A 13316-nucleotide genomic window follows, 5' to 3' on the forward strand; every position below is an offset into this window, starting at 1 on the left:
ACACCACGATACACCATGGATGACCAGGGCTGACTGTCTCTGGAACTAAAAATCTGTGGCATAAAATGATATCATGAAGTTTGAATGGTCGCATCTATTTTGACTGCAGCCCCGGCTATTAATTAGACTATAATACTGGGGTAATATTCTTTCAGAATGTGAGGAACATTCTTCATATCAGAGCAATGATGCCCATCTCAGTAACAAACATGTGATTTGCTGAAAAGATGTGTTGTAAACATCACGTTTCATCTTACTTACTGACATAGGTGAAAACAGCATATAACATTCATCAGAACCGATCAGTAATCTCTGTGTCTCCTTACAGGGTAAGAGGTTAGTCAGGCATTTGCCTGTGGTATGACCTACCACTATGTTCATGTAAGAATAGAATTATAGAGCATACAGTGTATTTTTACAAGAAATAGCAAGCTGTAAAGAACTTACATGTGAATGGGATTAGAACAATTTCCATGGTTTATTTATAAGTTATGTTCTTTGTATCAGCAAATTTTACAATGTATTTATGAGAATATTCATATACATATACTATTTCTCTATAGAGGTTCCGTAAGAATGCAACTTAATTAGGATGTCCAAAAACAGGTTACATTTCTTGGTATTTTGTTTAATTAATGTCTAAATAAGAGCCATTTCAATGGATTTTTACTAGTGTGGCAATTTGAAGCTTAAGGGTAAAGCCAATATTATTTAGATTTGACAATCCAATGTTAGTGTAGAAGTTATGGTTCCAGAATGAATGTATAAGTCAATGACTCCTTAAGAAGAAAAATTAGTAGACATTTAAACAAAGATTCACTACATTTTTTCTTTTCAAAAAAGATTTATTTCTATTTTTATTTTGTGTGTGTGTGTGTGTGTGTATGTGTGTGTGTGTGTGTGTACCTAATACCTAAGTGTCCAGTGCTCATGGAGGCCAGAAGAGAGCATCAGATCCTTTGAAACTGGGTTACTGATGGTTGTTAGCTGCCACATGTATGCTGTGAACTGTACCTACATTCTCTGCTAGCTCAGGGAATGCCTATAATTGCTGAGCCATCTTTCTAGCCCTAACTCATTACGCTATCTGAAGCAGATAAAAAAATAGCTGTGTATTGAAAGCAATATGCATTTGTTTTCTGCATTGCTTTTTATGATACTCAGAAATATGAATATCTATAATTCATAGGAAATTATAAAAGTTATTTAGTTTCACTTTCTTGGGTCCTTTACTTTAGACCTGTATCTTATATTGTACCAAAAGTGGGTTGTGTAAGGCATAGGAAAAACCCAGAAAAAGAACCAAGACTGTGCTTTCTAAGGATGCTATTAAGGCCTTTGATATTTAGTCTTTGAAATAATAGAAATCCAAACAATAGAAAGGTGGACAAATATGAGGAAATCTTAAAGAATAAGCTATATTCTTTCTTGCCATATTCCACAAAGAAATAAGTCTTATCCCCTTGCAGAAAGATCACATTTCTATGGACAGAAGAAGTTAAGTGTTTATTTCAGACATTTTTCTTTTACTGAGATATCAGGTGTACTCTGAATGTTTTTGGAAATACCACTTAAAGACTTTGAAATCTTCAATGCTATTTCCAGCGTCTACAATAAAGTGGGTTGTTAGACACAATGCACTCACAGGTTAGGATAGAATGATGTTCTCTTTCAAAGAAACAGTAGAAAAATAAAGCATCTCCTCCAGCCCATGACTTTAATCGCTGCATGCTCACTGGAAATGTGTTTCACTGGTATAGCTCACATGGCTAGCCAGTTCCTTTTTTTTTTTTTTTGAATTTTATTTTTTTCTTATCAGTTACATTTTATTAACTCTGTATCCCAGCCGTGTCCCTCCCAGTCCCTCCCTCCCTCCCTCATCTCCACCGTGCCCCTTGCCAAGTCCACTAATAGGGGGGACCTCCTCCCCATTCATCTGATCCTGTTTTATCAGGTATCTTCAGGACTGGCTGCAAAGCTCTCCTCTGTGGCCTAACAGGACTGCTTCTCTCTTGGGGGGTGGGGAGGCCAAAGAGCAAGTCATTGAGTTCCTGTTAGAAATAGTCCTTGTTCCCCTCACTATGGGAAACCAATTGGTTACTGAGCTACCACAGGCTACATCTGAGTAGAGTTCCTTTAACCCTTCTATGATTCTCACTGTTGTGTCCTTTCACTCTCAGACTTTACTGTCTGCATCTTCTCTGCAGGCTCAGAAAACCAAATAGCAGTTCTTTCTCTGAAAGAACCGGATGAATTATTCTACTTCCTATGTGTAGCTACATACTTTTATGGCATTTCTTTACATGTGATTCTCCTGGTTTCCATTTTGTTTTCTGAGAATTCCATGCATGTATACAATGTGATTTGATCAAATCCAATCCCAGTCTCTCTTTTCAACTTCTCTCAAATATTTCCTCTATCACATGTCCCCCAAACTTTAGATCAAGCCAGTCAAAATTTCAGTGCTGATGGAGAAGTCTCAGAAAGCCTCATCTCAAGTAGAAAGCTTTTGGTAGGAGAAGCCTGATGGGAGGAAGCATCAGTTTTCTTCATGGATGCCACAGAGTTAAGTTTTCTGTGCCTCAATGGGTGGCTCTACACAAATGCACTTCCTACAGATACATGTATATCCTAAAAAAAAGTTCTTAAAGGAGTCCTTAGGATGCAACAAATATTCAAAAAATACCGATGGAATGAGAAAATGCATGAATGTAAATCAAGCTAGGTTCTTAGCCCCTTATCCAAATGTCCAAGAAAACAATGGCAGAGGCCTAACTCTTGTTATATTTTCTACATAAATCAGAATTTTTCTGGTTCTCTTTCTAACTTTGTTCTGTTTCTGCCTGCCCTCCAGGGTTCCACATGCTCTCTAAGCTATCCAAAATGTTCTTCAAAGCCAGCTTCTATGACCAGGACAGTAAACAGTTCCTGAAAAATCTTGTATTGGGCATGGTGTGTTTTACAACTTCCATGTGCTTAAATTCCTGCAATGAGATTATGTTGTAGCTGATACCATTTCAACAGCATAGGAATTGAGGTACAGTACAGAGACAGTCATAGTGGCACATCTTGATTCGCAATTTAGGTAGTAACCCCCCCATGAAGACAGGATGAAGCTGGAGTTGTGTTATCACAATTTCATGCCAATTTCTAGAACATTCTTATTTTGTTCCATCTTCCTCAGAAAGCCAGGTTTATGCAGGGAGAATTGTCCTGTGAATTATAAAGACTTTGTTTTGAATGCTTACAATGGAATATTGGCAAACATATTTTCTGTGACTGTGAACTAATTAGTGGCATTTGCTGCTTTGCAGAACTGTTTATTTTAAACATTTACATACATAGGCACAAACATATTAATGAATACTTATGCTTATATAAGCTTTGCACTACAAGATGTCTTTAAAAATGGTCCAAGTATTAGAATACAAACCTGAAATGTATATATGTATCAATGTTAATTTTTCTTCATTAGTAAGCAATTGCAAAGAACAATTGAACCTTGCACTTTATGAAATTGTAATTGTAAATTAACTATATCTCTATTCTAAGAATTTTTTGTTTTTGATTTTTTTTACAAAAATAAAAATGTACAGGAGAAGATAAAATGCTGCATTCTCCCAGATAAAGTTGTAACATTATTCTTCAAGAACAGGGATGATACTGTTAGATACTAAATTATTTCTCTTTGGGTTGAGATTGATTTGAGCCAAAATGTGTCTACTCTATAAAAGAATATTCTTTGTGCTACATTAGCAACTCAGTATAGATTAATCAAGTGACTGTTCTATGAAATATACTATACTGAATTCCACAGACCTAAAAAAGTCACTAACTATGGTATACTCCCTTTTTAAAAGGAGCAAAATTCTAAAACCTGAAAAATATCAAAAAGCGAAAAATGATATGTGTAGACACGGCAGCTGCCAGTTACAGGAATGACAGGTTATAATGACTCAGATCACCATACGCTTTGTAACTGCAAAATTACTTCCTTATGAAGCATCACAAACTTTAACCTCGAAGATTCAGCAGAATCTCAACAGATAGGGACAGAGAAAACATGGAAGGGTATCAGGGCCATAAAAACAGGAATCTACACTGACCCCTGCCTCAGCTAGTTGCTTCCATGGGATACAATTTTAATACACAAGATACAAATATCAAAATCTTTCCCAGACCCTACTTTCTATTCAAAGCTAGAGTATAAAAATCTGGAATAAGGAAGAAAAGACTGCAGCCACGTGGTTTTCATAATATTTGATGGTGTTCAAGAACATACAGACTAGATATTCAATTCTTTTGAGACCCGCTGTAGCCCAAATCAGCCTTTTGCTTACCTACTGTGTAAATCCAGTGGATAAAGTTTAGGGTTCCTCTACCTATGATGCATCTTGGAAAACCCAGCTGGACTGGGAACTGTTGTCCACCAAAGAGAACAGGAGTTTTCTGGGCTGGGAATAAACTGTTGCTGCACTGTGAGGTCCCTCTCCACATCCCGCTAATCATACACATGTATAGCTGAAGTGCAATGTCGCATAGCAATCATGAGTATGGAGAATTCCTCATGTAAAAATAAAAATGAGAAGACTCACATAGGACAAAAAGCTACATCACAGTTCTAATCTACCGTGCCAACTTTGCTAGAAGGTCTTCATCTTAAAAAATGTAAGCCTCTCAATTAAAAGAACTATTTATGTCCCCATCACATTGGAAGAAAAACCTGCAAGAGCAGACTAGGATGGAAATTTGGAGCCCCATGTATGAAGTACTACTATTCAGTCACTATTCATAAGAATGAAAAATTGCCATTTGCAGTAAATTGTGCATAATTGGGAGATATTAACTTAAACAGACCAGCACAGAGAAAAAAATTGCTGCACATAATCTCATCTATTGAAGGAAATAATTCCACCTAAGTGCGTCCTCATGATTCACACCAGAGAGGAAGGGTTAGAAAGGGTGGGTACAAGGTGGCTATAGTTGAGCCCTGTGTGTGGTGAGGGCTTCTATAGAGCTATTTCCTGAGATATCAGTAACACAGACAGTTTATACAGGTTAACAAAGGTCCCCAAGTTACAACAACAAAGAGAAAGGCCACCAACAATCGGGAAAGCATCCAGAAAGGGGAAGAAAATCAAATTTATCATCTAGAAGCAACAGAAATCCTCAACATTAATATGCAATGGTAGAAACAGAAAATATTAAATCACAACCTACAAAATGTAATTGAAAGTCATTTGCCCAAATTTGTTTCCATTCTTGTATTTTATTTTTTTATCATCATACCCAGGTAGATGCTTCACTGACTATCTTAGTGCACTGTTGCTGTGAAAGGACACAGCATAAGCAGGGCAACTCTAAGAAAGGAAAGCATTTAATTGGAGCTAGCTTATTCCTTCAGAAGTTTAATCCTTTATCACCATTTTGGTGGGAACTAGGACAGCAGGCAGACAGACATGGTGCTGGAGAAAGAGCTGATGGCTGACCGTCCAGATTCACAGGCAGCAGAATGAGACAGATACTGGACCTAGCTGGGCCTTTGAAACCTTGAAGCCCACCACCAGTGACACACTTCCTCCAACAAGGCCAATCTAATCTTTTCTAATAGTGTCACTTTCTGGTGACTAATATTCAAATATTTGAGCATATTGGGGGACCTAATTATTCAAGCCACCACATTGGCCTTCATCAGCAATATATTAACTTCAAGAAAGCTAAGAGGTAATAAATCAAAATGTTACCGTAATTTATTGTACATCAGAAACAACATGAATAATCTTGAAGGCAAAAATATTGTCTTTAAATTTTAAGCTAATTATTTTCTAAAGAATATTTATACCTTAAAAGCAAAAAAAAAAAAAAAACAACAACAAACAAACCTGTCTTTTCTCAGAAAATCATGTAAAACCAGTATTAAAGTCTGACTATTATTGATATGATAGCTTATCTATGTTTCAATTTGCAAATGGTTTAATAATATGTGTATATATAGTATGCAAATCAGTTATTGAAACATCTTGATCATTTATATGTTATATACATATATATGTCTATAGAATATATAATGATATATTATGATATAATATATGTGTATATAATATATATACATGTATTTGCATATAATATACAAATGGACAAGATGTCAGCAATTTGCAAATTAGTGGGTAAAGGACAGGTGAGTTTCTGTTATGTTATCATTTTTACCTCTTTTTACAATTTAATTTTTTCATCTTCTTCTCCCCCCCCCCAAAAAAAAAATCTAAGTTAGGGAGCAAATGGAATATAAAAGAAATAGAAGGAAGAAAAAGATTTTCTCAAGTATCCCTCAGTAAAAAATACTGAGGATAAAAAGATGAAACCCAGAAAAAGGAAAACCTGTTGTAAGGGATCTATGGTCTTAGAAGCCAGGTATGGTAGATGGTGAAGCAGAAGGGATTTCGGCGAGTTTGAGGCCAGTGAGGCTACATAAAGAAGCTAGGAGAACTCATCGCCTTTTAGGCCTAGGAGCCATCTCTGTGAGCCAGAGTGCAATGAGATAATATAGGAAAGAGCTGAAAGAGAACTGCTCATTGGGAAAAAAGAGAGAAAGAGAAAAGTAATGTCTGCCACTTTGTTGCCACAATTTTAAAATAATTCACTTGTAATTTCTTTGTTTTATTATAAATGATTTTTAATTGCAAAATTTATTTTACGAATACTACTCTGAAGGTAAGTTTGGCATATTTCATTTAAAAAAAATTAAAGAGTAGCTAAATTGGAATATTTAAATAATTACATGGAAGAACTCTTATATTTTACTCAAAAATGTGATGACATCAAAATGAATGAGACAGTTAAAGACTCAGAGGCTAGACTCAGAATATGTTATGTATGAATAATAACACCAAATAAAAAACTGGATGGAATTAAGGAAAAAGTAAATTTTTAAAAATTATAAGTAAATCCTCCAGTGATAAAATATTAGCTTTCGGATTACTTGGTTTCAAACATTTATTCAACATGAGTGTGAAAATTTTAACAACTTGAAATTTTCACTTTTAATGTCTGGTACAAGGCAGTAGAGACTGGTACATCTCCAGAGTGAAGTAAAGGTAGAAAGTGGTAAGGTAGGGTACAAGGATGGTGTTTTGTTTTGCTTTGTTTTGTTTTGTTTTGTTTTGTTTTGGGGGGGGCGTTGCTCCAGCAAAGATCTAGAGTCAGACCTAAGGAGTAGTCAAGACGAATGGATTCAAAGTCAGTTACTACAAAGGGAAATAAAACTGAATCACTCACAGAGTGATAGCTGCAGCATGTAATTGCTAGCTTGCTTGCACGCTCTAGAATGACAAATCTCCAGTCATTTGTCAGTGTAATTTAATCAAACTTGGCACACAGCATTACTTACAAGATTTAAAAACAACAAAGTTTATAACAAAGTAAAAGTACTTTAACCATACTCTCCTTTTTCTCTTTCTTTTTGTTTATTTATTCTTTTATTCACTTACCTTTTTAGTAATGACTTCACTTTCCCCCGCTGAAACCTGATCACAATTTAAGGGTCCTGTACTTTTCTTTTCTGTGTTACTATGATGGTCATTAGGAGAAAACAATACTTTGAATGGTATTGCCACCAATACTTCATGCCACTATTAGGCTAGTGTTCCTAGATACCCATAATTTGTTTTTCTCCGACTTACTCGTTGGTAATTCTGTCTATGTATGTATGTGTATTTGTGTGTGGGTGTGTGCACATGAGTACAGGTACCTACTGAGGCCAGAAGAGGGTGCCAGAGCCCGTGGAAGTTGTGTTATGCCCAATGTGGATGCTGCGATCTGAACATAGAGTCCTCTGCAAGAAGTGCTATCTCTTTGTAGCTCCCACACATAATATTTTGGAAAGGAAGAATTACATTTAATTTCTTAACTGGTCTTTATTACATATCAAAATTGTAAATAGATCTTATGACAGGCATTTCTGTGTTCTAGATAGGCTGAGAGTTTAATAACAAGTATTAAACATTTTCTATGTATATAGTTCATATATATATATATATATATATATATATATATATATATATATATATAGTATATGAGCAAATGTATTTAGCTCATATTCTTTTCCCTCTCCTAACTCCTCCTCCTCCTTACTCACCCAACTCCATATTCTTTCTTTCTCTTAAAAAAACACAGAAAATCATAAAAGGGAAATAAAAAACCTATTGCTTTATTTAAGATGGTATAGAAACTGTAAATATATTCAAACATAACCAAGCATGGGAATTAACCCATGCATATGTGACATAAATTCTTAGAAAACAAAAACAAATAAAAGCAGACTGATATGTAAAAAGTTACTGTATGTCTTTATATTTCAGGGGTATGATGATGGCTATGGAGGAGAGTATGATGACCAGACCTATGAGGTTTATGATAACAGCTACATGACCCCAACACAAAGGTGAGGCTTTTGCTGGCTAGCTATATTCCCAGGTATATGCTCTCTGCCCTATTCTGTATTATGCACGTGAATTATAGCTATACTATGTGAGGGCTTCAAGCAGTTGGTCTAACCTCCATTACCTTCCTAAATTATTAAATTGCTTACTAGACCACAAGAGGTAAAATATGGTAACACTATAAGTGCCACAAGGAAACAATAGTGTGTAACTTGAGACAGGGTGATTATTATACCAACAAACTCATTAAGGAATATTATACTTAACTAAGCACCACTGTTTATAGAAATTATTTTAATGAACTTCTAATTTAATTAACAAAGCAGCCACTCATTCGATGTGGCTTTTTTGTTTAAATGAATTCATAATTGTTATTTGTAAAGCAAATCACAAAGAAATGCTATTGACAAGCTGAAAATAGGCAATTGGAAAATATCTCCTGAAATTTTAAAAAAAAAAATTCCTCTTTTCATCAGTATCTGTAAATTGTTGAATATCTTCTTATATTGACTTAGAATCAGTAATGTTGATAAATTTGTTCTACTTGAAAGTCAATTTTTTTTTTGAGATATTGCTTCTAAAAGATAACATTACCCATTTAGGGTCCCCTTGTAAGAGGCTCACAAATGTCAGCTACAGTGTAACCAGCTACATAAATAACATGTATGTACAAAATTCCATCAGCCCAAAAGTTTCTCTTTGTAATGATGATTTTTAATCATAAAATTTTGCCTCTTCCTTCATACCCTATGGAATTCACAATTTGGTTCTATTGCTGCACACTTGGCTCTTCTACAATGTCATATAAAATACAGTACAGCAGCCTGTTTTCTTTTTCTCATGAATATTAATATGTGTTTATTACACGGATTAATGAGATTCACTGTGACATTCCCACCGATGCACTTATCATGTCAATTTATGGTTCTACCTTCTGCCCTCTTTCTTTTTCCTTCCTCCCTTTCTGGTCCGTTTCCAAGACACGATAGACCCTCTTTCACTTTCGAGGCCTTTTTGTTGTTATTTCAGTTTCTACATATAACAGAAATAAGCAATATTTTCTATGAGCCTGGATTATTGCATGATGATCTCTATTTCCATTCATTTTCTTGCATGTGGCAGGGTTTCATTCTTCTTTGTAGTAAAATAAGACTCTGATGTATATGTATATACATATACATTTTTATCTATTGTTTTTGTTATGGTTACTATTGATATGATGAAACACCATAACCGAAAGGAAGTTGAAGATGAAAGGGTTTATTGGGCTTATACTTCCACAGCAGTTACTATTACTGAAGGAAGTCAGGGCAGGAAGTCAAGCAAGGCTGGCACTTGGAGGCAGGAAATGAAGCAGAGGCCATGGAGTGAGGCAAGTATGCTGCTTACTGGCTTGCTCTCCTGGTTTGCTCAACTACTTGGTTACAAAATCCAGGATCACGGGCCCAGGAATGCTCCCACCCACAATAAACTGGGTCCTCCCCCATCAATCACCAATTGAGAAAATGACCTACAGCCCATCTTATGGAGATATTTTCCCAATTGAGGTTCTCTCCTTACAGATGACTTTTGCATCACTTAACTATAGTAAATAAGCCCACCCACAGCCAACACGAGCAGGCAGGTATCACTTTCTCATGTTGGTTTTATTTGCTTTACATATGTATCCAGGTGTGGTACTGCTAACATATATGACGGCTGTGCTTTTAGATTCTAATGGTTCACTATACAGTTTTCAGTACTATTTTCAATTTCCTTCATCCAGGCATATGGGTTCCCTTTGCTTTGAAACCTTGCTAGGATGTTTTGTCTTTTTTTTTTTTTTCGATAATTCTCATTCTCACTGATGTGAAGTGGATTTCAACTTAATACTGATTGCCATCTCCTTGATGACTAAGACTACAGGATATTGTTTTCTTATATTTATTGCTCGTTTGCATTTCTTCCTTCTTTTTATAAAAAGTGTTTATCAAAATAATTTGTACTTTTTTAAGATTATTTGTATTTTGACCTCTTGTCCTCATCTGGATATTGAGTATCTGTCAAATGAAAGAAAAACAAAAAAACAAGTTTTTATTTTGACAAAATCTTGTTTCCAAATTCTAGATTTTTTTTTTTTCTATTAATTTTTGAGTTGTATCCCAAAACTCACTGCCTGTGCGGGATTCACGAAGTGAATATCACTGATTTTGTCTGAAAGTGTTAGTTTCAAGTCTTACATTAATACTCTTTGTCATAGGGTTTCTATTGTTCTGAAGAAACAACATGACCAAGACAACTCTTTTTTTTTTTTTTTAATTAATTGATTGGTTGGTTTGTTTATTCACGTTACATCCCAATTGTAGGCCCTTCTTTCCTCTTTCCTCTCCTACTGGTACCACCCTTCCTCCCTCTTCCCCCTGTCCACTCTTCTTTACCCCTCAGAAAAGGGGAGCTTCCCTTCCCCCAATCAACCCCAGCACATGAAACCACATCAGGACTGAGTGCATCAATGATGACCTGGCAAGGCATCCGTGGTAGGGGAAGTTATCAAAAATCAGACAACAGAGTCCTTCACAGAGATAGCCCCCTATCCCCTTACTAGTGAACCCACATAAAAACCCAGCTGCCCATCAGTTACATCTGTGTAGGAGGCCTAGCTCCAGCCTACGCATAGTTCTTGGTTGGTGCTACAGTCTCTGCAACCCAAAATGGGCCCTGATCAGTTGTCTCTGTTAGTTTCTTTTGGAGTTCTTGTCCTCTCCAGGTATTTCTATACCTCTCCCACCACTCCCAACACACTCTTTCACAAGGTTCTCTGTGCTATGCCCCATGTTTGGCTGTGAGTCTTAGAATCTGTTTTGATCCCTTGCAGGGTGGAGCCTCTCAGAGGACAACTACGCTAGGCTCTCATCTGCAAGCACAGCAGAGTGTCTGTAATAGTTTCAGGGGTTGTCTCTCCCCCATGGTGTGGGTCTCAGTTGGGCCAGGCATTGGTTGGGCATTCCCTTAATCTCTGCTCTATCTTTATCCCTGCAAATCCTATAGGCAGGATAAATTTTAGGTTGAAGTTTTTGAGGATGGGTTTGTGTTCTTCTCCCTCCATTAGGTGTCCTGTCTGGTTAAAGGAGGCCCTCTTCAATCTCTATGATCCCCCACTACTAGGTTTCTCAGATAGAGTTACCTCCATATCCTCCCTAGAGCCTACCCTGTCATGGGACTCCAGCTTGTCTCAGAAATGCCCCTGCTCATGGTTTCTCTTCTCTCGGCAAGCTCTTTGTCATCCCGTCTCCACTCTCCCCACATATGATTCCCACCCTCATTTCTCTCCATACCCCCTCTCCTATCCCATGCTTCAGCCACTACCAATGTCTATTTTATTTCCCCTTCTGAGTGAGAGTCAAAAATCCTCCCTTGGTCCTTCTTGGTTACTTAGCTTCTTTGGGTTTGCGAATCGTAGCATGGTTATCCTATGGTGTATGGCTAATATCCACTTATAAGTGAATAAACACCATGCGTGTTTTTCTGGGTCTGGGTTACCTCACTCAGGATGATCGCTTTCTAGTTTCATCCATTTGCCTGCAAGTTTCATGATTTCCTTGTTTTTAATAGATGAGTTGTAAATATGTACCACAGTTTTTGTTTGTTTGTTTGTTTGTTTGTTTGTTTTAATTCTTTGGTTGAGGGAAATCTAGGTGGTTTCCAGATTCCAGCTATTACAATTAAAACTGTGATGAACATAGTTGAGCAAATATCCTTGTTCTATGGTGAAGCATCTTTTGGGTATATGCCCTAGAGTAGTATAGCTGGGTCTTGAGGTAGAGGTATTCCCAACTTTCTAAGAAAGCACCAGATTGATTTCCAAAGTGGTTGTACACTTTTAGGTTTGCACTCCTACCTGCAATAGAGGAGTGTTCCTCTTTGTCTATATTCTCGCCACTATGGGCTATCACTGAACTTTTGATTTTAGCCATTCTGCCTAATGAGTGTAAGATGGAATCTGAGAGTCATTTTGATTTGCATTTCTCTGATGACTAATGATGCCAAACATTTCTTTAAGTGCTTCTCAACCATTAAAGATTCCTCTGTTGAGAATTCTCTGTTTAGCTCGATACCTAATTTTTTTAAGTTGGATTATTTAGTTTGTTGGAGTTTAATTTCTTGAGTTCTTTGTATATTTTAGATATTAGCCCTCCAGTAGTTGCAGGGTTGGTGAAGAACTTTTCCCAGTCTGTAGGCTACAGTTTATTCTGTTGACAATGTCATTTGCCATACAGAACATTTTCAAGTTCATGAGGTCCCCTTATTGATCTAAGAGGCTGAGCTGCAGCTGTTATGTTCAGGAAGTGAGCTCAAAGCTGATTTCCACTTTCTCTTCTAAAGTTTTAGTGTTTCCAGTTTTATGTTGAAGTCTTTGATCCACTTGGACTTCAGTTTTATGCAGAATGATCAATATAGTTCTTTTTTTATTATTAGTTACATTTTATTAACTCTGTATCCCAGCTATATCCCGCTCCCTCATTCCCTCCCAAACTCACCCTTCCTCCTTCATCTCCTCCCTGCCCCTTTCCAAGTCCATTGATTGGGGAGGACCTCCTCACCTTTCATCTGACCCTGTTTTATCAGGTACTGGCTGCAAAGTCCTCCTCTGTGGCCTAGCAGGACTGCTCCTCCTTTGGGGGGGTGGGGAGATTAAAGAGCCTGCCATTGAGTTCATGTCAGAAATAGTCCTTGTTCCCTTTACTATGGGAAACCAATTGGTTACTGAGCTACCACGGCTTCATCTGAGCAGAGGTTCTAAGTTATATCCATACATGGTTCTTGGTGGAGTGTCAGTCTCAGAAAAGACCCCTGTGCCTGATATATTTGGTCCTTGTGGAGCTCTTATACTTTCCATGT

The 13316-nt window shown here is 36.8% G+C and overlaps 1 protein-coding gene across 3 annotated transcripts in view; it reads left to right on the forward strand.

Annotated features, from left to right (window-relative positions):
• Khdrbs2 (KH RNA binding domain containing, signal transduction associated 2) overlaps positions 1-13316 on the forward strand; it is a 514570-nt gene that overhangs the window by 418569 nt on the left and 82685 nt on the right. For all 3 annotated transcript variants that reach the window (XR_008720013.1, XM_055606304.1, XM_055606285.1), the window contains exon 7: positions 8358-8440. Coding sequence is in view for 2 of the 3 variants with exons in the window: in XM_055606304.1 (XP_055462279.1) it covers positions 8358-8440 (83 nt within the window). In the remaining variant the exon portion in view is untranslated. The remainder of the gene's footprint in view (positions 1-8357; positions 8441-13316) is intronic.

This window comes from Psammomys obesus, unplaced genomic scaffold (assembly GCF_907164565.1).
Source record: "Psammomys obesus unplaced genomic scaffold, mPsaObe1.curated_primary_1811, whole genome shotgun sequence".
NCBI classification, from domain to species: Eukaryota; Metazoa; Chordata; class Mammalia; order Rodentia; family Muridae; genus Psammomys; species Psammomys obesus.